We start from the raw sequence: 25,475 nt of genomic DNA, 5'->3' as shown, positions 1-25,475 counted from the left end.
TAAGTCATTAGAGTATACAATACCTATTGAGTATACACTAAGCATCAGTAAGTATGGTAAGCACATAATGTTTTGCTAAGTATATTACTAAATGAGAATTGTTGTTTCAGATTGCCAGACTCTATTAATTATGTCTATGGGTTTGGGCTAATTACTTATTTTCTCTATGGGTAGGTTACTTTTTATAAGTGAGCTAATTAGAAATACTTCTCAGAATTATTGGGAGAATTTAAAATGTTTATGTTATGCATGTGGGATGCTCAAATTGCAAGCTTATATACAAATTATTAAACCTACTGATAGTGTAGTAAAGTAATGAAATGAGGCCATATGATGATTCATGGGAAACCCCGAATTTATTATGTTCATTATGATCAAGGTTTTTCAAAATTTTGACAATAGCAGAAAGCCCAAAGTTTAAGCAAAATCTTAACTGAAACATATAAATTTTCAAGACTAGATTTACCTTTTTTAAGAAGGGGCCTCTAGGACAAGTGAACACAAGTTCCTACAGTGAGGGGAGAACTACAGCAGGGAGTAAATGATGACCTCTTTCTTCTAACCACTGCTCTTACAGAGGAGCTATTTGTGGCTGGAGAAGCATATCCAAGGACATGACAACATTCAGAGCATTGTATTCTCTAAGAATAAATTGCATTCTCTAAAGTAACAGAGATTTTTATTCTCTATTCTTACTCTTTGTAATTGGGCTACATATGCAGGAGAGAGGAACAGATCGAGATTGCAGTTTTGTTTGAATATTTTCTGCATTTTTTAGACTAAGATAGTTTGCCATAATTTATTATCTCATTTTGTCATCTGCATATCAAGATTAGAATGGCTGAAATAGTTTAAGGATCACGATTTTGGAGGTTGTCTGGTTTTGCATGCAATAATTAGGTAATTGGAGGAAAGGGGACTTTAACATTAAATTTCTTCTGTTCCAGGTATGGACTCAGGCTCTAGATTCAGAAAACTCTAATTTCAAATTCTGTTTTGTTAAATACTAGTTAGGTGATCTATGTATACTTTATCAGGAAATTTTCAATATTTTCTTTCCTTTTTTTTTAATTGATTCTCTTTAAGTAATCTCTAGACCCTAAATGGGGCTCAAACTTACAATATTATGATTTAAGAGTTTCTCCCTCCACTAAGCCAGCCAGGTGTCCCTGTATTTTCTACATACTTTCTATTAGAATCCCTTCTATTTGGAACTAGGAGATTAGGTTAGTGCCGATCTCAAAGTTACCTTCCTGCTCAAAATAATTTTATGGCAAAAAAAAAAAAATTATGGCATTAAAATTTTATTTTCTACAAGGAGTCATATTTACTAGACTTCATTATTGATAGCCTCACTGATTTGGTAATTCTAGCACTTATACTCTTATGGTCAATAAAGCAAGAGTCATTTCTTCATTTTTTACAGTTTCTCAACCATTTTGTGTCAACGTTCAGTCAGATTTTTTTATTTTACAAAGAAGATGATTTAAATTAAAAAAAAAAAAATTGGTATCCAAAGTCACACACTGGTATAATTAGTAGTGGAGGCTTGGTCCCAAATGTTTGTCTTCATATAAACATTTTCCTATACATTTTTTCTTTGAATTCTGAAGTGCCAATATTCTTTAAGGGTTTGGCAAAAGACATGCTTTGGATGAATATCGAATAGAAATTCATACTATAATTCATACCAATGGGAAGAAATTGACTTGTGAATTATGCTACATTGAGTCAGAGAAAAACCACAAAGGTAAACTTCCTTGAGTTCTTCCTTTTAGTTTTATTTTTTTGTGAAGATTTGATCTGACAGAGAGAAAGAGAGCACAAGTAGGCTGAGAGAAAGGCAGAGGTGGAGAGAGGAGGAGGCTCCCCACTGAACAGAGAGCCCAATAGGGGATTAGATCCCAGGACCCTGAGACCATGACCTGAGCTGAAGGCAGAGGCTTAACCCACTGAGCCACCCAGGTGCCTCATCATTTTAGTTTTAACTCTCTCTTTATTCTGTGGTTCATTTAATTATAGGATTTGTATTGATATCCTATATAAAAATAAACATTTCATACAAAAGATCAGCATCTTACTGTCCTAAATCAGTAAGTAAAGATGAACAAGCCATCAAAAAATTATTGAAACTCAGAGGCCTCCTACAGAGGCTTTTTATCTTCCACTTTGTAAATATGTTTGTATTGTATAAATGTTTAGTTTCATTTTCTACCTCCTCCTGAAACTATTTTGTTTGTACATAGTATGCTAGTGACCACTGTCAAGCTTAACATTTGCTTCTATATCATTTAACAGCAACTTTAATGACTTATACTTGCCTCTTTAACAAATGTGTGTTTGGAAGGACCCAGAAAAATATCCTTTATGAGAACTTTGCTGTATATTCCTTTATAATTGAAAAACATTTGGCAACTAATAATAATTTTTAAACATTTTTTTTAAATTTACTGATTGAATTGATTTATAAAACATAATGTCAGTATTGAACATAATGTCCTGAAAAATTGACTTATGGAAATCTTCATGAGACTAACCAGAAAAAAAAATGTATCATATCATATCATATCCATTAAATAGAATTTCATGATGTCAGGGTCATCATCTATATTCTCCACGCACATGTCCGACACTGACTTGTGCAATATGTCTTTTCAGGAGACCGTTAAGAATTTTTAGAGCACTGGATCATGGAAACTAAGAATAACGTCACTGTGTTTATTCTCTTGGGACTCTCTCAAAACAAGAATATTGAAATCCTCTGCTTTGTATTGTTTTTATTTTGCTACATTGCCATTTGGGTGGGAAACTTGCTTATAATAATTTCTATCACATGCAGTCCACTAATGAACCAACCCATGTATTTCTTCCTTAATTGCCTCTCACTCTCCGACCTTTGCTACACCTCAACAGTGACACCTAAACTAATGGCTGATTTACTGGCAGAAAGGAAGACCATTTCCTACAGCAACTGCATGACACAGCTTTTTACCACACATTTATTTGGAGGCGTGGAGATCTTCATCCTCACAGGGATGGCCTATGACCGCTATGTGGCCATCTGTAAGCCCCTGCACTACACCGTCATCATGAGCAGAGAGAGGTGTCACGCAATCATCACAGCCTGCTGTACTGGGGCCTTAATCCACTCTGCCAGTCAGTTCCTCCTCACCATCTTCCTACCCTTCTGTGGCCCCAGTGAGATAGATCACTACTTCGACGTGTATCCTTTACTGAAGCTGGCCTGCATGGACACAGACAGAATTGGTCTCTTGGTCGTTGTTAATTCAGGACTGATTGCTCTGATGACTTTTGTGATTTTGATGGTGTCCTATTTTTTGATATTATACACCCTTAGGGCTTACCCTGCAGAGAGCCGCTCCAAAGCTCTTTCCACTTGCAGTTCCCATGTCACAGTCGTCGTTCTGTTCTTTGTGCCTGTTCTCTTCGTTTACATTCGGCCCCCTTCAACTTTTCCCGAAGACAAAGTGTTTGCTCTTTTCTACACCATCATTGTCCCCATGTTCAACCCTCTGATCTATACACTGAGAAACATGGAGATGAAGAATGCTGTGAAGAAAATGTGGTATCATTTGTTTGGGGAAGGGAAGTAACTTATATTAAGAACATTCTAGAATTTCATTTTAGGATACTATCTTGAGCCTTAGAAGTAAGAAGAAATGATATCATGAGTATATCATGATTGCAAAAGCCAACCACAGGTTGGAGCACAGAATCTTTAGCATTTCCTCAGACCTCTACTGACTGTATAAATTTATTATTTTTAAAGATTTTTTTGTATTTTTTATTCAAGTATTATTGACATATGACATCCTGTCAACTTCAGGTATACATCACAGTGATTCAATATTTTGTACACTTTGAAATTATCTTCACAATGAGTCTAATTATCATCTGTCACCACACAAAGTTATTATATTATTATTGATGATTGGACAATTTTCAGTTATTTTTTCATTTCATTCTGGTTAGAACCAGATCTAATCTCCTCACACGCCAGTCCCAAGTACTCCTTAATTTGATACTTTTATCTTGAACATGTATGAAGTTTTTTTTTCCCCTTCTCTTGACTCCATTATCACTACAGTGTGAATCCTGTTGGTAGAAACAATAGGAAACTATCTGGTAGATTAGAAATACAGGTAGATTTTACTTCCATGATCTCAGAGGAGAGCATATATGGTAGGTTTTTGAGCTGAGGGCAATAGGTACATGAGCTATTCAGCATTCATAAACACTCTTCTATATGATATTTGAGCCTAGTCTCCCTCTCTCCCTTCCAGAAATGAAACCTAATATTCTCAACATTTGGACAAAGTTAAGTTTGTGTAAGTTTCTCTTTTAGTTCAGGTTATAATCCTTCCTGAAAGATCTGTAACATTAAGAACAGGCTTTAAAATTACTCAATACACTGTTACATTGCTACAAGGGTCCTTGTTTCTATGATTGATCATTAGATTTAAGTTAACATTGATACCTTTCTTCCTTGCACTGCCTACTCACTCTTCCCTTTGATTTAAGGTTAACCTTCATTATTGGGGTTCATTATCTAATAATGTGTGCCAAATTTTTATTCTTGACATTCTGAATCTTTAATGGTCCTGCCATTTTTTAAAGTAACGTTTACTATTAGTTATAGAAATTTTAAGAGATGGGCTGTGTTCCAAATAGTGATCATTCATGTTCCATTGTGTCAAACAAACAGATGTCATTTCATCATCAATACCAATTCCTCCAACCCCCTTTTATCTTTTGGTTTAGTAAAGGCATAAAGACCCCAAATGGTGTCTAGGTGGCAACTTCAGTTTCCAGTTCATTAAAGTAATTGTTGTGGTCCCTCATGAAACCAAACATCTATAACTAAAACCTAAAGGCCAGATGAGCTGAAAACTTTTGGTACAGGAACAGAAATATAAAGTACTTTAGTGTAATAATAAAGGAGGCACTTGCAAATACATCCTTCAATTCCATAGGATTCTATAACTCTTTATGGTGGCTATGGGAGAAATATAACCATCTCTTGGTCAACACATCCTTGAAAATATAACTCAAGCTTTTCAGGGTGCTATTTCTTGATTGGCGGTGTGTTCGGTAAACCATTTCTTCATTGTATCTAATCAGTTACCTAGATAAATGGGGTATAAATGAGTTCCCTGAGGCTGCCATAAAATAATACCATAGATAGGATGGCTTGAACAACAAAAAATATATTTTCTGTAACTTCTGGGGTCTGAAAGACCATGGTTAAACTACTGACAGATTTACTTTCTTCAAAGGTCTATCTCTTTGGCTTAACAGAAGGCTGCCTTCTCCATATGTCCTCACATGGTCTTCTCTGTGAACACACATTCCTGGTGTTTTTTCTGTGTGTCCAAATTTTCTCTTATAAGGATGCCTACCACATTGGGTTAGGGCCCACCATAAAGTCCTCATTGTAAATTAATTGCCCCTTTAATGGCCCTATCTCTAAATAGTCACCTTCTGAGTTACTTGGATCTAGGTATTCAATATATAAAATTTCAGGAACTCAACAGAATGTGTGGTAGAATCTATGAATTTCAGTGTGTATGTCCACTACTAAGCATCTTTACTGGAAGAAATACATTACTGGATCAGAATCAATCCAAAGTGAAATAGTATGATGGTGAATAAGGCATTCCATAAGTCAATGCTTTGTGCTGCTGGTACAAGCATTATAAGCAGGAAAGATAAATCTATATCCAGAATAAGTGTCTATTTCAGTGAAGACAAATTTGGTTTCCTCCATGATGGAAGGTTTTCAGTGTAATCAACTTGCTATCTCAGCAGTGAGTGGACTTCCTGAGGAGTGAATATGTTGGGCATTCAATGCTGGTGTGACAGCTTCCAAACAAGGCCATAGCAATATTTCCTAACTGGTCCATATAGAGATACCATGTGTAGAGGCCAGACTTAGAATTGTATGGCCAATAGTTCATCTGATGTCTGGGCCTACAACCAGTGGCAACTGCCAGACATGTAAGTCAAGATGACACCAGATGTCTTCAGTTGCTAGCTAGTGGGCATTCCCAGTCCTTGTGTTTACTCAGTTGAGACCTCAGATGTCATGTGGCATAGGCAAGCCATCCTCACTATGTCTAAATTCCTGATCCATTGAGCCCAAGTTTATAGTAAATTAGTTGTTTTACACATGAAACTTGGGGTTATCTCTTGCAGTCATAATAACTACAAACATTTGGTACTTGGTAGTCACAGAAGCCAGATGAAATTTTAGAGGGAAATTTCATATTGTTCAACCCTAACAATAGCCTTCATAGAGAAGCTTCCTAAACCACCTTGACCACTTTATTTTTTGGTTAAGATTTTTTATGTTATTTATTTTAGAGAAAGCAGGACGAGGGTCGGGGGGAGAGGGCAAGAGACTTTCAAGCAGACTCCGTACCGACAGAGGAGTCAAATGCCAGGTTCAATCTCACAATGCTGAGATCATGACCTCAGCTGAAACCAAGAGTCAGATGCTTAAATTCCTGAGCCACCCAGGTGCCCCATCCATGTCTGCTTTAGCCCTAGACTAAATTAGAACTTGGGTAGCTGGGAAAAGAGGGTGGCTGATATCCACGAAACATTTCATCTCATCTACAACCACTGAGAATTTCCTCCACAGTGTACAACATGTAGTGAGCATTTGTATGACTTATATTTTGCTTATAAGGTCTACCCATTTAGTCACAATTTCTACCCACACAAAGTCCCTAAACACAAGTAAAACCTTTAGCAACTGTCACAAATTGAAATAGATCTAGGCTTTAGTTATCTCTTGGTCTGTGCAAAGCAGACAATCCATGCACTGGTTGAGGATTTGTTAACAAGATTTTCCTTAATCCCCATCTTTTTTAGTGGTTTTGTATTTGGATTTTTAATATTACAACATTCCATTTCAGTTGGTGCCAGAAAGAACTAAATATAAACAGATACAATCATATATTTCCTTTTCAGCCAACTTCTTCTAAAGCAATAGAAGATGACTGAGAGGAACGAGATGATTTTGCAGGAATTTTATCAAACTATATTAAGCCTATCAGACCTTAAGAATATAAGCATGGTTTTGCAAGAAAATAACTCAGGTCATGTTATTATATTATCCCCAGGCCATGAGAATCTGTTCTCTAGAAATATGGAGGAGGGGATTCTGTTTGTGGAGAGGCTTCACGGCAATTGGTTTCTCAAAATTCTCAGATTCAACCCCAAAACACATCATCTTAGATTTGTTTCAATTTTTTTTTTCTTTTTGTGGTTCTGTTGTTGACATAAGAGACTGTAGAGGCTGTGCTTTCAGTTCCCTTTATAGTACTCCCATGTCTATGATCAAACCCATGACCTTATTTTCATCAGGGTCTGTGTTTGGGCTTCTGGAGACCTAACTGCAACAGAAAAGCTCTCATTCTGATGGTTTACCTGAAGTTGTGTAGACCAAGTAGTAACTACCTCATCCTTTATGTTAGCCTACCGACACCACCAACAGAAGGCAGTTGCTTCACAATCCTTATAACTGTGTCTTGTCCACACACCATTCAAGCTCCACAGTCATTGTAAATCCCAGCACATCAATGTTGTTTGTGAAAAGTCAGTAAATTTTTTGTGTAGAAAATAGGAAAAAATGTTCTTTCAAACATAAGGTCAACATTTTTATAGACAAACATTACAAGAGTTTTTTTTTTCTCAAATTACTAACATATGTTTTTCCATATAACAAATTTTTTGTTTCCTGCATAGAGGGATAACCAGGTCTATGGTTTCCAATGTTATTTAGACTGTGGTTGCCCTAGTAACAACCAAATTCCTCACTTCTCTCCCAAATGAGTCTGCATACTGTCCTTATCTGGTCCCGATTGTAACCGATGCATCATTTTCAGACATTCTCAGTCTGCCTCAAGTCTTTGTTCATATTGTTCACTCAGGTCAGAAAGTCTCTCAGTTGTACCTTTTATAATCTACAGGTGATCCTTGAACAATGTGGGGATTAGTGGCATGTATAATTTTTTGAGCTCTGCCCCAAACTTAACTACTAATCATCTACTGTTGACTGGAAGTCCTACCAATAACATGAGCAGTTGATTAACACATATTTTATATGTTGTGCAAGATATATGTGTTATACACTGCATTTTTATAACAAAATAAACTAGTTAGTAGGAAACTCATAAAGAAGAGTAAATATAGTACTGTACTGTATTTATTGAAAAAATTCCACATGTAACACAATTCACCTTGAATAGCCCATTCTGTTCCAGGGTCAATGGTATTATCATGTGCTACTCAAGCTTCCCTCAGTTATGTGCCCCTTTCTTGCTATTTTAATCATGTTTACCACTGTATATCTCTTTGTAATTGGTTTCCCTGAATTACAAATACATCTTATTTCTTTTAGAGGAACATTTTCTTCATTTTTTTGAACAAAGTCCTCATTGTGGTATCTGTAGGAGGAAGTGTATAAATTTACACCACTCTCAGAGTTAAGTCTGTGAAACTGGTTGCCAATGTGGGGGCTGGAGGAAGTAGGGCCATTGGGGTATGAAGTCTCACACAGAAGTTTGCCACCCACTGTTCAATTCATTTATTCTGTGCTAAAGCAGACTTCAAAAGCTGGCCTGAGGTGTCTTTGGCATTTTCTAGTTTAACCTCTGCTGAGACATTTTTCTGTATTGTTCCTCAGAATCTGTTTCAACAGGAAGCACATGATTTACCCAGTATCAATAATGAAGAGAAGAGAACTCTTAGTTTGTGTCCAACTCCTCAGAGTATAAAAAGTTATTAACCATGGCGTAGCTATTTTTTTAAGACTGGAAAGGAACTAAGCCTTGTTTAGCTGTACATTGGCCAACTTTTCTATTGGGAAATGTCTCATCCCAGAGAGTGAGAGGAAGGTTTGGGGTTATATTCTCCCAGGTAATGTACTTTAAATGACCCCCGGAAATTAGAGAGAACACGTGTATATATTTCCAACCTAAAACCAATGAATATACAACTTTTGGGGAGAAAACAAACAAAAGCATTTTTCTGTTAGGGTCTGTAATAAATGGAGAGAGACTGATAGAAAGGGAAGGTCAATCAAAGCTTAATTTCCTGCCAAGCATCGAGAATCAAACTGACGGGTCAGGGCCGTCTCTTGCAAAGAGGCAACCCTTCCCAGCCTCACAGACTAACTTTTATAGAGGTAGGTTAGCCGAGCTATACACAGGTGGCTAATGAGATTGTAATACACAGAGAAAACTGCACAGTCATGTTAGGTCACACATGGACGGCCAATTGAATTACAATTCATCCTAGTAGATAATGGCATAGCCCGCTGATTGGCTGTCTCTACCTGGCCTGACCTGCCCTTGTATCTGGGCTTTGCAAGTAAGTTCCTCTGGGAGGGGCAGAGTCAATCTAAGTTTTCTGCATAAACAACAAACTGGCTCCCTCTGATTAAGTAGGCCCTTACATTTCACCATAAATGCTAATGATTTTATTTCCTTTTATTTTCAAAAACCAAGAGAGAAAGCTTTTCTTTATAAAGGAAATAGGAAAGTTCCAGAACCAGGACTTACATGGGCTGCTTTCATGGTGAAATTCATTAATCTTCTGTAACAAAATTAAGCATTTATTTTGACTCTATTGAAAACACCTTTTACTCAGAGATAATGAAATTTATCTAATGAGATCACCTGGTAAGTAAAAATCCAACCAACATATTCTAAACATGACTTTCAAATTTAAAAAACTTCTCTCTCTCTCTCTATACACACACACACACACACAAACACATATGTATATATATACACATTTATATCTATATATAAATTAAATTTTATCTAAAATAAGTTTATATATATAAATTAAATTTTAATCCATAAGTATGTTGATTTCATAGGTGTATTTCTCTCTTCAAGTTTTGCTAACTTTCCATTACATTGATACAATTCAATACTGATCAATATTACATCCCCTCTTCTTCTGTTACATTGAACTGTTGGCAGGAAAACTGATCCTTGTCTCCATTTGATGGAGTCCTCTTTTTCACCAAGCCATGTACTACTTCCACAGCCACTTATCCTCTATGGACATCTGCTATACCTCTACTGTCACATCTAAATTCATTGGTGACCTACTAGGAGAGACAAAATCCATCTCCTATGGTAATTACATGTCACAACTATTTGCCATGCATTTCTTTGGGAGTACCGAGGTCTTTATTCTCATAGTCATGGCCTTTGATTGCTACGTTGCCTCTCCACTATGTGATTATCATGGACAGGAAAAGGTGCCATCTCCTAGTGTTGGCTGCTTGGGCTGGTGGGGCTCTCCATTCTTTTCCTCAATTATTGATGGCAATTCAATTGCTGTTTTGTGGTCCTAATGAAATCAATCACTACTTTTGTGATATCTTCCCTTTTCTGAGAGTTGCGTGAACTGATACTTACATAACTGGTGTCCTTGTGGTTGCCAATTCAGGTATGATCACCTTAGTTAACTTTGTTGTCTTGTTTGTTTCTTATGTCATTATATTTAGTCTATGACATCACTCAGCTTAGTGAAGACACAAAGCCCTCTTCACCTGTGGGTCTTGTATCACTGTGGTAGCTTATCATCAGGCAGATGAGGCTGAGTCTAAATCACCTGTGAATAGTCAGTGAGCAGATAACAAACAGGATGGGAAACATGTTAAGAAGGCACATGATGAGGTGAGCACCTGGTGTTATATTCAACTAATGAATCATTGAACATTACATCAAGAACTAATGATGTACTATACCATGGCTAATTGAATTTAAATTTTAAAAGAAGACTGGAAAGTACTGTGTGAGGGTAAACCACTGTAAACAACAATATATCTTTCATTACATTGTCAGTTTTATTATGGAGACACAAATAAAAGCAGAATATATACCATCCTCAATGATAAACACTAAATGTTGACCAGACACATTGTACGATACACATAGTGATTGTTTCTAAGTAATCAAATAGTGAGATTAAATTTTTTAAGTCCTTGAATCAATTGTTTTTTTAAATGTAAAAGATAAAAATAATACAAATGGCTATCAGACACATGAAAAAATGTTCATCATCACTAGCCCTCAGGGAGATTCAAATTAAAACCACATTGAGATATCACCTTACACCAGTTAGAATGGCCAAAATTAGCAAGACAGGAAACAACATGTGTTGGAAAGGATGTGGAGAAAGGGGTACCCTCTTACACTGTTGGTGGGAATGCAAGTTGGTTGCAGCCTCTTTGGAGAACAGTGTGGAGATTCCTCAAGAAGTTAAAAATAGACCTTCCCTATGACCCTGCCATTGCACTACTGGGTATTTACCCCAAAGATACAGTTGTAGGGAAAAGAAGGGCCATCTGTGCCCTAAGGTTTATAGCAGCAATGGCTACAGTTGCCAAACTGTGGAAAGAACCAAGATGCCCTTCAATGGACAAATGGATAAGGAAGATGTGGTCCATATGCACTATGGAGTATGATGCCTCCATCAGAAAGGATGAATACCCAACTTTTGTGGTAACATGGACAGGACTTGAAGAGATTATGCTGAGTGAAATAAGTCAAGGAGAGAGAGTCAATTATCACATGGTTTCACTTATTTGTGGAGCATAACAAATAGCATGGAGGACATGGGGAGATAGAGAGGAGAAGGACGTTGGGGGAAATTGGAAGGGGAGGTGAACAATGAGAGACTATAGACTCTGAAAAACAATCTGAGGGTTTTGAAGGGGCAGGGGGTGGGAGGTTGGGGTACCAGGTGGTGGGTATTATAGAGGGCACAGATTGCATGGAGCACGGCGTGTGGTGCAAAAATAATGAATACTGTTATGCTGAAAATAAATAAAAAAATTTTTAAAAAGATGAAAATTAAAAAAAATTAAAAAGGCTTTGCTATACTTTGCTTCCTTCTTCTGATTTTCCCATATAATTTTTGCTTTTCCTCTCTCCCACATAATGAGAATTTTTTATTCCTTTCTTTTCTTGTCTCCCATTTTCCAACAGCCCATTTATCAATAATAAGGTCATTCCAATTATGATATCACAAGTCATTGATTTTATTTATCTACCGAAGATGCACACCAAAGATCTTGAATTAAAAAAAAAAAAAAAAAAAAAAGAAAGAAAAAGAAAGAAAGGAAGAAAAAAAAAAAAAGAACTCCACCTGGCCATCTTTTGTGTTCCCTCTACTACTTCATCTTAGAGTTTCTGAACCCAAACCTGATACTACTATAAGATACAATTTCCTTCCTATTCCAAAGCTGGAAGAGCACATGGCAGTCACACTATAGCCTTTTCACCTTTAGGAAAAAAGAGACTTTATTTTTTTTTCAGATAGGCAAATGTAGAAAGTTTATACCCAAGATCATCAAGCACATTACTGTTGATGGTGGATTTGCAGCACTTGGACCATGATCTGTCTCAAATGCCTTTGGGAATATAATTACAGAAAAATTTCACAGACCTATTAATTCCTATCATTACCAATTAAGTTTATTCTGTTCCTCTGAGTCAAATTGTGTTCAATGATAGGCATAGAATAAATGGATCTTTCCTAGGAACTCAAAACTGTGTAAGCATTTGTAGGAATATAAAATCGCTTTTCTTACTTTTTCTTCTGAACTATTATTAAGCAGTTTAATTCACTTTCAAATTCCTAGGCTACTTCCCTGAGGGATGAAGATCGTCTTTTTGCATCACTAAGACTTAGTGAATATTGGAAGGCCACTAACCCTATAACCTGAAGAAGGTTTAGGACGTGTTGAGATTGTCAACATATTTGCAGAGAATTCATCTGGATGTGTTTGAATTCCAGGACTGTAACTCTCTGCATTTGACTCCAGGTTTTGGTACTAGACACAAACTGGCAGAGTGAGTATGTGCAGACGGAATGCTTCCTGATGCAGCCCCAAACTAACCAGACAGCCACTCAGACCTTATGGTTAGTGAATTACCCTTGTCACCTTGGTTTGGGAAGGGTCCCACCACACATGTGCTAGGCTGCTTGTGTGTTCTTTATATGTATTCTATGTAATTTCATTCTAAAGCATATAACTTCTCTTGCAGCATATGACAATTTGATTACTATAGAAGTGTTTTACCATACTTTAGACTAATGGCACATTATTTATAAACACAATTCCCTTTTGGAAAGAGCAAAATAGTAGAGATAGATAAACCATATTTAAGTTGGCACTGAATTTCACTGTGACCACAGATCTTAAATACAGACAGTCTTCCATATAATTATTTTGAAACAGGGTAGTTTAAGCTTGAATATGTACAAAAATGAAGACTTTCTTTTATTTCAGAACATCTGCCATCCTAAAATAGACTAGTTTCACCTGAGGATCCTGCATTCTGTTACACTAAGTGTTTTTTACTTTCTGATGCATGACGATTTTGTTACACTGAAGTTTGAAATTGTGATAGAAAATTCTATTTACATGTAAGAGCTTCTAGGTCATGGGCTCTTATTTTTTGGGAGATTTTTAATCACTGCTTCAATCTTGTTACTAGATATTGGTCTATTCAGGTTGTCATTTTCTCCCTATTTCTTGATTTAATCTATTTACATGTTGGTAAAACTGAAGGAAAATTATTTAAAATGTTTTAGGATGAGAAAATTCCAGACAACAATAATGTTAAATAGTCCATATATCTTTATTTCCATAAATATTCAGGAAGACAGAATGGGTGTCCATCCATCATCTTATCTTGCATGTAATTTTCTACTCAGAGGAGGGCTCAGAATAAACTTTTCATGTTTTCTTCATGACACTCATCATCATCTCTCTCAGCTCTCTCCCATAAAATTCATTCAAAATTGAGGGGGAAATCAGGATTTCTGTGTCCCATCATTCACAGTGTATAATATCCTCATCTTGAAAAAAAATCCTTAGATCTCTTGATCTGAGTTTCCTCTTTTTAAAATCAAAGCTTTGGAGTAGTCAAGTGAATTCTGCTTTTAAATTGTTTGCAGTTTTCTTGCATAAGAATTCTTTTTAAACCAAATTGTTTTGGGTCAATAACTGTATCTGAAAATTAACGTTATTTCTACCTTATTAACAAAGCTTCAGCATCACTTGCAATGAGTAGGAATAGGTCAATGAACTCAACCTCCCTAAAGCTTTTCAATAGTCTTTACCTAAGAGTAACTGCTGAATACTCTGCAGCTCATCATTATTTTCCATATACTTTTAAACCATTCTTCACTTTTTTATATAACATGAATTCATGGGTTTAGCATGATCCATTCACAATCTTTGGTCACATAGCAAAAGAGGGTGCTATATACAAATTAGCATTTAGCTCTTCAAGCTTATACATTTCCATTTCCCAAGGATACTGCCAGATAATCCACAGAATTTGATCAGAAAATGTTGAAAATAGGAATGCTGACCTCATGTATTAGCCACAAGACTTAAGATATAGGCAGCAAAACATTTTTTGACTTGGGACAATTTTTAAAAATCCTCTTTTTTTTATCTAAATAATATAATTCATAATAATGAATGGTTTTTAATTTCCAAAACATTTAAATATTTAGAAATCATTATCAGTAAATGAGGAGCAAACAAGCATATTTCCCATTATTCCCATTATGAAATTATTCCTCAATACTTCTATAGAATTAAAACAATAAAATAAAACAGCTTGATGAAAGAAATCCAGAATGATGATATTAATGTGATATTCATGACAATTTACTTTTCGTGAATTTTATACCATTGTGTTCATACTGTTAAGTTTTTACCAGATTTCTGTTTATTTTCTTTAGATACATAACTCATTTGTGCGTAACATAGAGCAAACTCAAGTGTATAGAGAAGCAGAGAAATATATCAGAATTCATACTTTTAGGACTTTCGTATGGCCAGAACATGCAAATATTTTGCTGTGTGATCTTCTTATTCTGTTATGTTGCCCTGTTGGCAGGAAACCTTTTGATCCTTGTCTCCACTCGATGCAACCCTCTTTTTCACCAACCCATGTACTACTTCCACAGCCACTTATCCTCTATGGACATCTGCTACACCTCTACCGTCACACCCAAATTCATTGGTGACTTACTAAGGGGAACAAAAACCATCTCTTATGGTAGTTGCATGTTCTAGGTTTTTGCTGTGCACTTCTTTGGGAGTATTGAGGTCTTTATCCTCACAGTCATGGCCTTTGATCGCTATGTTGCCATCTGCAAACCTCTCCACTATGTGATTATCATGCACAGGACAAGGTGCCATCTCCTAGTCTTGGCTGCGTGGGCTGGTGGGGCTCTCCATTCTTTTCCTCAATTATTGATAGCAATCCAGTTGCCCTTTTGTGGTCCTAATGAAATCAATCACTACTTTTGTGATATCTTCCCTCTGCTGAAAGTTGCCTGCACTGACACCTACATCACTGGGATCCTTGTGGTTGCCAATTCAGGTATGGTCACCTTAGTTACCTTTGTTGTCTTGTTTGTTTTCTTATGTCATTATTTTATTTAGTCTAAGACATCATTCAGCTGAGGGAAGACACAAAGCCCTCACTACCTGTGGGTCTCATATCACTGTGGTCAGCTTATTTTTTGGGCCTTCAATCTTTGTCTACCTTCGGCCTCCAACCACTTTCTCTGAGGACAAAATATTTGCTCTGTTTCTTACTATCGTTGCTCCGATGTTCAATCCCTTAATCTATATGCTGGGAAATACAGAGATGAAGAATGCCATGAGAAATGTTTGGTGTCAAACATTATTTTCAAATATTAAGAATAGTGAAGAAATGTATAACTAAACACATTTATATAAAAACGGACTTCATGTGAGTAAGTGAGGTAAGAAATATTTCAAGGTCTTTATATTCCATCACTGTCATGAATGGAATGCATGGAAGAAAATGGTACTAGAAAGAAACTTAGTGCAATAGCTAAATGAATCCTAACTCCCCCATACCAGAATTAACTGAAAACTTAATTTTATGGAGTATTCAGTGGTATGGATAGGTCATTTGCAGGAAGCAAACAAACAAACCAATAAACCAAATCTCTCTGGTCCAAAGCAGACAAGGCAACACTATCTGATCAGTGAATTATCAAGGCAAAAAAAATTAATGATAATTCTATTAAACATCCTGGACTTATATGCAAGTCCACATGGTGATACACATTCTGCACTAGTGATGAAGTTTAAACCTCAAATTAAATCTTGACTTTATTTTTCTTACTTATTTTTTATCATCATGTTTCGTTAGCCAACATACAGGGCAATAATTAGTTTTTCATTAGTGTTCAACAATTCCTCACTTGCATATAACACCAATCATCATGAGCATCTTTATGATAAAACTTTCACTTGTAGTTCCAGTAGTGGCATTCAGAAATCAGCTGTGCAATAAAAAAATCTGTATAGAACCAACTTAATTTTTTCTTTTTTTTTTTTTTCCTTTCAAACCTCTCTTAAAGTGGCTCCTGGTGATTAATTCTCCTGAATTCATATTAGAAGTAGAGAGACTAAGAGTCAAGAGAGACTAAGAACCAAGAATTGAGGATGCTAAAATCATAATTGCTTGTTTTTGCACCTATCTAACAGAATATGAAACATTTTCCACAAATCTTAAGGGACTTAAAAATAAAATTGATAAAGTAATAATTGATAAGTACGTGGGAACAAAAGCCCAGCAAAAGACAGATTAAGACATGGTCTAACACTAAAAGCAAGCCATATGTCATTTTCCAAGCATATTTTGATTGCATATGGATGTTTATAGCTGTTTTATTTATAACTGTCAAATGTCAGAAACAACCAAGAGTTCTCTCCATTGGTGAACAGACAAATAAATTGTGATTTTCTGGTCAATCAGTGTTATTCAGAGCTAAAACCAAATGAACTATCAAGCATGACATGATACATAGGAAACTTCAATGTGTATGACTAAGTGTAAGAAGCCAATCTGAAAAGGCTACCTATTATGTGATTGCAACAATATGAATCCTGGAAAAGGCAAAACAATGGAGACATGGTCAATATCAGTGTTTGCCAAAGACCAGTGTGGAGGGTAGAATGAACAGAGTTCAGAGGATTTTTAGAGCAGGAAGCACATCTGTATGTTAGTACAGATACATGTCCTTATGCATATCAAAACCCATAAAATGTGCTACATCAAGTGTGAACCTAATGAAAAGAATATTTGGGGAGATAATTACATGTGAGTGTAGTTTCCTTTGATGGAAATGGATGTATCACTCTGGTGGGAGAGGCTGTCTGTGTGTGGGGACAGGGGTATTATGAGAAATCTTTGTACTGTCTGCTCAGTTTTGCTGTGAACCTAAAGCTGCTTAAAAAAATAAATTTTATTGATTAAAACTATATACTATGTCATGGGCAGATATATCAAAGTTTGTAAGTGGAAGGAAAGAGACATCTGAAAAAGATTTTCCAAAGGGGGGAAAAATGTGGGAAGGCCTTTTTTGCATGCTTGATAGGATTCAAAGAATGGTTGCTTAAGAAACACAGCAAATGTCCTTATAGAGATGTTAGATAGCAAGATTTTATTTAAAGGAAGATGGTAAAAGCATTGAAAGTATTTTAGAATACGTAAGTAAAATGCAAGAGCTGCAGTCAGTCTGGGGGCACTGTACAAACAAGTATAAAGAGCAGAAAAATATAATGAGGACAGTGAAACTCACCAGAGCTGTTAGAGCAAAGAGGGAGTGGGCAGATTGTCTCAGCAGTTATACACAAAGAAGCAAAACTGTTGTGAGAGTAAACCTTTTCTCCCAGGCGTGTTCTACCTGTTTCATAACCTAGCTGGATCAAAGAAAGCTGTCTCTGAAAATGAAGTAGAAGTTCAGATATTTACACAACAAATTCATTTTAAAGGGCTCTTTAATTAGTGGATATCATTTGTTTTCATTATCATGCTGTCTTAATATTCTAAATTTCTCTTTCAGAACACTATTAATGATCAAAATTATTTACACATAATATTGACCCAGGTTAATGACATTTTTGCCACAAATCTAGACATACATTCCAAGTTAGTGAGACTTCAGCATTCTATAAATCAACAGCTTTCACAGAAATGACTTCAGACTTCTTACTATGGCTTTCATGTTTAATAAGTTGAGAACATCGTCTTTTTGAATTGAGATATAAATGATGTATGATGTTATATTAGTTTCTTTGACATAATGTATTGAGAATAGTCACTGCAGTAAGTGTAGCTAACATCCATCACTGCACATAATTGAAAATTATCTTCTTGTGACAAGAACTTTTTGGATACCAGACATTCTCATTTTTGTTGCACAAAATCCAGCCTGAAGATTTGAAGACGTAGATTATAGAATTACCCCATGTCAGAAACTAGGACTAATAGGAAAACCCATGCGTATTTGTTATTATTTAAGACTTAAGCTATTTCCAAAATATCTCCACTTCTGTGTTTATTGGTATGACAACTTTGACAAGGGTTTCATGTTATAAGAATGGAAATATAAGGGGCACCTGGGTGGCTAAGTGGGTTAGGCCTCTGCCTTAAGCCATGTCATGATCCCAGGGTCCTGAAATTGAGCCCCTGGCTGGTGCCTGCATCCACCTCTCTCACAGGAGGGTGTTGGACGCGACTCAGACTCTAGTGGCATGGTGTGCACGGAGAGTACAAAAGGCTGTAGTTGTGCAAGCTGGCAAAGCTCCCTCACCCTCACAGCAGCAGCCACCCAGACACTCTCAGGGGCACTGGCCGCTCAGGGACTAAGACGTAGATTTTTTGCCTCACTCTCTCTGGCTCAGCACCAGCGGTGTCTGTCTTGGGTCAGGGGACTTAAGCCCCTGTCCATAACCGCCCCGATTCCCACAATTTCCCCCCACAATTCTTTGCTCTTTTTGAGTGCTTTCAACCAGACTCCAAGTTAATGTTGGTCCCCAAACAAAGGGCACTTTCGTTTTGGGATATTACTATCCAATGGGTCGCTTCTGGTGGCTCCCTCTCCCTTTTTTTATCTTCTGGTATCAGTACGGTGTTCCCACTCTGCTTTTCCTGCCCACTGGAATCTTCTGCCCCTGTAGAGATGCAGAAGTGTATAATTCTAATCTCAGGTTGATTTCATGGGTGATCTGAGTTCTTTGATAGGTAATCAGCTCACTTTAGCGTACAGGTTGAAACAGTGCCTCCTCCTACTTCCCCGCCATCTTTTTTCCTTTTGTGATGATATATATATATTTTTTTTTTTAATTTTTATTTTTTATAAACATATATTTTTATCCCCAGGGGTACAGGTCTGTGAATCACCAGGTTTACACACTTCATAGCACTCACCAAAGCACATACCCTCCCCAATGTTTAAATTAGGAATAAATCCCAGTAGAAATGGTTAAGATTTCTTAAACTACACATTTGCAACCTTAAATATTTCTGAAATATTCTATGCTCACATACAGAGCAAAACATCCTATGAAATACTTCTATGTATTTAACTGACAGATATTTTTGAAGATAGAAGACATTGTGGGGCACCACATAGCTTGATTGGGAGTGTATGCCTTAGGCTCAGGTCATTGTCTTCGGGTCCTGGGATCAAGCCCCAAGTCAGGCACCATGCTCAGCAGGCAGCCTGCTTCCCTTTCTCCCTTTAACTTTCCTCCTGCTTGTGTTCTCTTTCCATCTCTCTCAAATAAATAAAAAACAAACAAACAAACAAACAAAAACTTAAAAAAATATACAGTAGGCTGGAAAATGAAACCTAGAAAGAACATCTGGCAAGTAGATAAATAATCTTAGTTCAGAACATTTTTTGTGGGCTTATTATATAATATGTTTATAACTTTTCTCTCAAAATATTGTGGATCATGAGAAAAAATAAATGATAAAAGGTTTTTGGTTTTGTTGCATAACATTCTTTGCAGTGCTTATTCCTTATCCTTGAGACCCTCAAGTTCCCCCCCACACACAGATTCAATCACATACACACAAAGGTATACATATACATGTTAGATCTTTACACTTAAAAATAATCCAAATACTTTTTGAAAATATAGTTACATTTAACCAGAGCAAACAGAACTATGAATAAATAACCAGTCAGAGGAAATTCTGTGAAATGGACATAATCTTTCCCCTAGTATTTCAGAGGTTTTCATGGCTTTAAAAATAAAGAAAAGAAAAAAAGAAAAGAAAGAGAAAAAAAGTATTAGTTATATATATATAAAGTTCTCAGAGTTGAAACATCCAAAGAGGATTCTGGCATCCCCAGACAGACACTACTGCCTCTATGTGTGTTCTTGGATTTTGCCTTGGCACTGGGGCAGGAATACCAAAATCAATCAAACTCTGGAAGCAATCCAATCATTCTGCTGAGAAAACACAAGTGTTTGGGCAGAGAGAAATGTCCAGGCAAATGGGAACCAAAACATGAAGCTGAGATTGGATTAAATTTTTTCAGATTCTTCTAGGAATTATTTTTCATGCATCTCCTCTTCATGTTACTTACTAAGATGATTTGCCATTTCTTTATTTCTTTTTCTTTTTCTTTTTTTTTTTAAATTTACTTATTTGACAGATAGAGATCACAAGTGGGGGGGGGGCGTGGGAAGCAGAATCCCCACTGAGTCAAGAGACTGATGTGGGGCTTGATCCCAAAACCCTGAGATCATGACCTGAGCCAAAGGCAGAGGCTTAACCAACTTAGCCACCCAGGTGCCCGGATGATCTGCCGTTTCCATTCATTTCCGTGATTTGTGTCACAGGGTGTTTTGATTGAAGTTTGAGCTCTTATTTGTCTTTAGTTTATGTTTTACTTGTGTACATAAGAAAGACTCTGGATCTGATAAATAGTGACTTGCTTACTAATTTCTGGCATTTTATGATTCAGTTCCTTTATGGATTTTTAAAAAATGGATCAATATGTAGAAGAGCAGTGAGTATATTTTAAATACTTTGAGTAACTGACATTATCTTTACTAATTTATTTTTATTTACAATATGAAGACAAGAGAGATAAAGTCAGAGAATCACTTTAGGTCAGATTTGATTATGCGAACTTATTGATCTGTGATTAATTTCTAAATACAAGTTGAGTTCATTTAGGTGAAGATGCTATCATGAACAAAACTTGGTCTTAAAATTGTGTTTTTTTTTTAAGATTTTATTTATTTGACAGAGATCACAAGTAGGCAGAGAGGCAGGCAGAGAGAGAGAGATGGGGAAGCAGGCTCCCTGCTGAGCAAAGAGCCCAATGTGGGGCTCGATCCCAGAACCCTGGGATCATGACCTGAACTGAAGGCAGAGGCTTTAACTCATTGAGCCACCCAGGTGCCTCCAAAATCATGGACTTTAACAACTCCTTTGCTATACAGAATGTTTTCTCATGTGGTCTAGCCACCAAACCTGAATTTTCTAATACAAAATTATTAAAATTTTCTTTTTCCATCACAGTTCACAACTTATATAACATTGTCTTAACTGTACATATAACTGATTTTGTGCCTGTACACTTGTTCTTACCGTCTCAAAGCCTAAAAAATTAACTATGTTTTAATCTTATTTTTAAATAAGATTAAATTAATATTTAAATTAAATTAATATTTCTATCTAGTTAGTATTAAGTTATTATTAATAATAGTTATTATTAAACTCTTAAGTCCTAAGTTCCGTCACTCATAAACATGATACCAGTTGAACAAGTAAACTTTGTGATGGTTTCCTCTCTTTCCTGTGCACGTCTAGCTGGCCCTTTGTTTAGTTAAAAAGATGTTGAGCCCTGATGTTTGACACCACGTTTTTCTCATGGCCTGTTTCATCTCTGTATTTCTCAGCGTATAGATTAAGGGATTGAACATAGGAGCAATGATGGTGTAAAACAGAGCAAATATTTTATCTTCAGAGAAAGTGGTTGGAGGTCGAAGGTAGGCAAAGATTGAAGGCCCAAAAAATAAAGCTATCACAGTGATATGAGACCCACAGGTAGAGAGGGCTTTGCGTCTTCCTTCAGCTGAGTGATGCCTTAAACTGAATAATATAATAATATAAGAAAAAAACAAAACCGCAAATGTCACTAAGGTAACCAGTCCTGAATTGACAACCATAAGGACACCAGTGATGTAGGTATCGGTACAGGCCACCTTTAGCAAAGGAAAAATATCACAAAAGTAGTGATCAATCTCATTAGGACCACAGAAGGGCAACCTGATTACCATAAGAAATTGAGGAAAGGAGTGGACAGCCCCACCAGCCCACGCAGCCAAGACTAGGAGATGGCACCTTGTCCTGTTCATGATAAGCAGGTAGTGGAGAGGTTTGCAGATGGCAGTGTAGCGATCAAAGGCCATGATTGTAAGGATTAAAACTTCAATCATTCCAAAGAAGTGCATTATAAAGACCTGTAACATGCAACTACCATAGGAGATGGTTTTTCTTTCCACTAGCAGGTCAGCAATAAATTTAGGTGCAATGGTAGAGGTATAGCAGATGTCCATAGAGGATAAGTGGCTGAGGAAGTAGTACATGGGTTGGTGCAAAAGAGGACTGCATTGAATGGAGACAAGGATCAGAAGGTTTCCTGCCAACAGGACAACATAACAGAATAAGAAGAGCACAAAGCAAAATATTTGCATGTTCTGGTCATACGAAAGTCCCAAGAGAATGAATTCTGAGACATTCCTCTGGTTCTCCATGTATTTCAGACTGGCATAGATTGTAAACAGAGGGGTTAAATATCTGAAAAGAAAAATAGGAATCTGCATACAAAATTAGCAGCATGGCAACGATACTATCAAATTTACCCAAAAGCAAATTGATATCATCGAGTACATATTATTTATTCCTGATACCTAGATTTATGCTTCTTTTTTTATTTTTCTAATTTTAGAAATCTTTTGGAAATAATTCCATAACAGGAAAAATGATGTAATTTTCAACAGTACCGTCCATGATGATGGAATAATCAAATATTAGGTTTATGTTAAAGCAATAATTTTATTATTATTAGTTGTATTAATTAGATAACTAAAGGACTATAATTTACATAGTTAAAAATTTGCACATTTTAAAATGTACATGTTTATGCATAGGTGAAACTCTTTTTCTTTCAGGATGTTCTGGACAAATTCTCTTTTATTTGGGAATATATCCTCAGGAATGAAAATTTATTAAAATTATATCAGTTTGTGAAGTGCCAGGGTGCCTCAGTTGGTTAAGTGTCCAACTCTTAATGTTGGCTCAGGTCATGATCTCAGGGTCGTGAGATAGAGCTTTGTATTAGACAGACACAAGCTTTGTGCTGGGTGTGGAGCTGCTTAAGATTTTCTCCATCTTCCTCTGCCTCTGCCCACACATCTCTCTATCTCCATCTCTCCTTCTCTGAATGAATGAATAAATAAATAAATAAATAAATAAATAAGATTATCTTCCTTGCCTTTGGACAGACACTATCAATAGCATATTTTAAACTAAAATACCGGGGCACTTGGGTGGCTCAGTGGGTTAAGCCTCTGCCTTCGGCTCAGGTCATGATCTCAGGGTAATGGGATCGAGTCCTGAATTGGGCTCTCTGCTTGGCGGGGAGACTGCTTCCTCCTGTCTCTCTCTGCCTGCCTCTCTGTATACTTGTGATCTCACTCTGTCAAATAAATAAAGAAAATCTTAAAAAAAATAAAAATAAGAAAAAATACTAAAATACTATCAGGCACATTAAAAGCGATTCAATTTGTAAAAAAATAAAGAACCAGTTTTTTCATTTCTCCTATTTACATTTTACAAGCTAAATAAAATTTGTTTAAATTAATCTAAATTTGTGATTGCAAGTGAAAAATGAAATATGTAAAGAATTATATTTACACTATTTATATTTCATGACTTTTCCTAGGAACTTCAGTATTTTATTCATGATCTAGGGAATAAAATTCAACAAAGAATATGATAAAGAATGTACCTCAAAGAGAGAGTTGTTTCAACACTCAGCAACTAGATTTTACATCAGTGAATGGATCAAAGATTCACAATTTTGCATCTTTCACAGAATCTTGAGACTTTATTTATATACAGAGAAAGAGGGTTGGATAGACAGAATATACTCTGGGAGCTCTTTTAACCAACACTGAGGAATTAAATGTCACTCCGTGAGATGCAGACACTACAGCACAGCTTTTCTCTTTATCTAACCTGATGTAACTACCATTTCTGGCCACCCTGGGTGAATATTTTAAAACACAGAATGCTACTATAGCAAAGGTATTTAGAAGTCTTCAAATCCACCAAAAACTAAAACCCATGATTCTAAGATCATTTTAGGTAACTGATTTAGCATTTTTGAATAATATATACTATAAGAAACTCATTTAATTTATCATTCAACTTTAATTTCATCAAGAAGAAAAAGAGTCTATCTATTTCTACTATGACTTTGATACCTCTGTCAGGCTTCCTAACCTCTCTCTTGTTTTTAATAAAGCAAACTCAATTATCAGTTCACTGTGTTCAATAGTGAATGCTACTTAAATAGATGTTAATAATTTTATGATTCTGCGATCAATTTTTTCCTTACCTTATTACAGCCAGTGCTGATTCCTAATTTAGGAGATGGTATACTGTTTACAGAGAGATGTGTTTGCCTAAAACAAATTGACTCAAAATTAATTGGTAGATAAACAACTTAAGTGGACGTCACTTAAATATCCAAACCCCGGGTTTCCAATAAAAGAGATGCAGATCAAGATAATCTAGGTAATTTAGCATCAATATGTAATAATCATGTGGAGGACAGATCTCTTCATTCCCACTCAGTCCAGAGAGCTTCAGCACATGCTTGTGAGCAGTCCAAGATGATGGGGTATCCTGCAGACCAGCAGTGAGAAGATACATTTTGAATTCTCATCCCAATTATGGGTTAAATATCTGGAAAGAAAAATAGAAATCTGCATAAAAAAATTAGCAGCATGGTAACAATACCATAAAATTTACCAAAAGCAAATTGATATCATCGAGTACATATTATATATTCCTGAGCCCTAGATTTATGTTTCTTTTTTATTTCTCTTATTTTACAAATCTATTGTAAATAATTCTATAACAGGAAAAATGATGTAAATTTCAGCATTACTGTTTATGATGTTGGAATAATCAAATGTTAGGTTGAAATAATTTTATTATTATTAGTTTTATTTGATAAGAAAATAACTAATTTACACAGTTAAAAAATTTGCACATTTTAAAATGTACATGTTTATGCATAGGTGAAACTTTTTCTTTCAGGATGTTCTGGACAAATTCTGTTTTATTTCGGAGTGTATCATGAGGAATGAAAATTTATTAAAAATATATCAGTTTGTGGGGTGCCAGGATGCCTCAGTTGGTTAAATGTCCAACTCTTGATGTTGGCTCAGGTCATGATCTCAGGGTCATGAGATAGAGCCCTGTATTAGGCAGATACAAGCTTTGTGCTGGGTGTGGAGCTGCTTAAGATTCTCT

The 25,475-nt window shown here is 36.0% G+C and overlaps 2 protein-coding genes, 1 long non-coding RNA gene and 1 pseudogene across 4 annotated transcripts in view; 2 read left to right on the top strand and 2 right to left on the bottom strand.

The window, feature by feature from the left end:
- Positions 1-25,475, bottom strand: part of LOC309873033 — a 697,683-nt gene that overhangs the window by 224,599 nt on the left and 447,609 nt on the right. The gene's annotated exons all lie outside the window — the stretch shown is intronic.
- On the top strand, positions 2,691-3,614 carry LOC309872961 (olfactory receptor 4P4-like; the record flags this gene model as incomplete). The annotated part of the gene is made up of 1 exon (XM_082747929.1): positions 2,691-3,614. The coding sequence occupies one exon, from the start codon at positions 2,691-2,693 to the stop codon at positions 3,612-3,614; it is 924 nt and encodes a 307-aa protein (XP_082604055.1).
- On the top strand, positions 10,070-15,809 carry LOC309841291 (olfactory receptor 4P4-like; annotated as a pseudogene). Its single transcript has 2 exons — positions 10,070-10,303; positions 14,843-15,809. The product of its transcript is annotated as an olfactory receptor 4P4-like (transcript).
- On the bottom strand, positions 21,734-22,687 carry LOC309841290 (olfactory receptor 4P4-like; the record flags this gene model as incomplete). Its single annotated transcript, XM_082684183.1, has 1 exon — positions 21,734-22,687. The coding sequence occupies exon 1, from the start codon at positions 22,682-22,684 to the stop codon at positions 21,734-21,736; it is 951 nt and encodes a 316-aa protein (XP_082540309.1). The 5' UTR covers positions 22,685-22,687.

Source organism: Mustela nivalis (genome assembly GCF_964662115.1).
Source record: "Mustela nivalis genome assembly, chromosome: 9".
In the NCBI taxonomy this organism is placed as follows: Eukaryota; Metazoa; Chordata; class Mammalia; order Carnivora; family Mustelidae; genus Mustela; species Mustela nivalis.
Note: the sequence above shows the minus strand (reverse complement) of the source record. Positions and strands in the feature narration are given on the sequence as shown.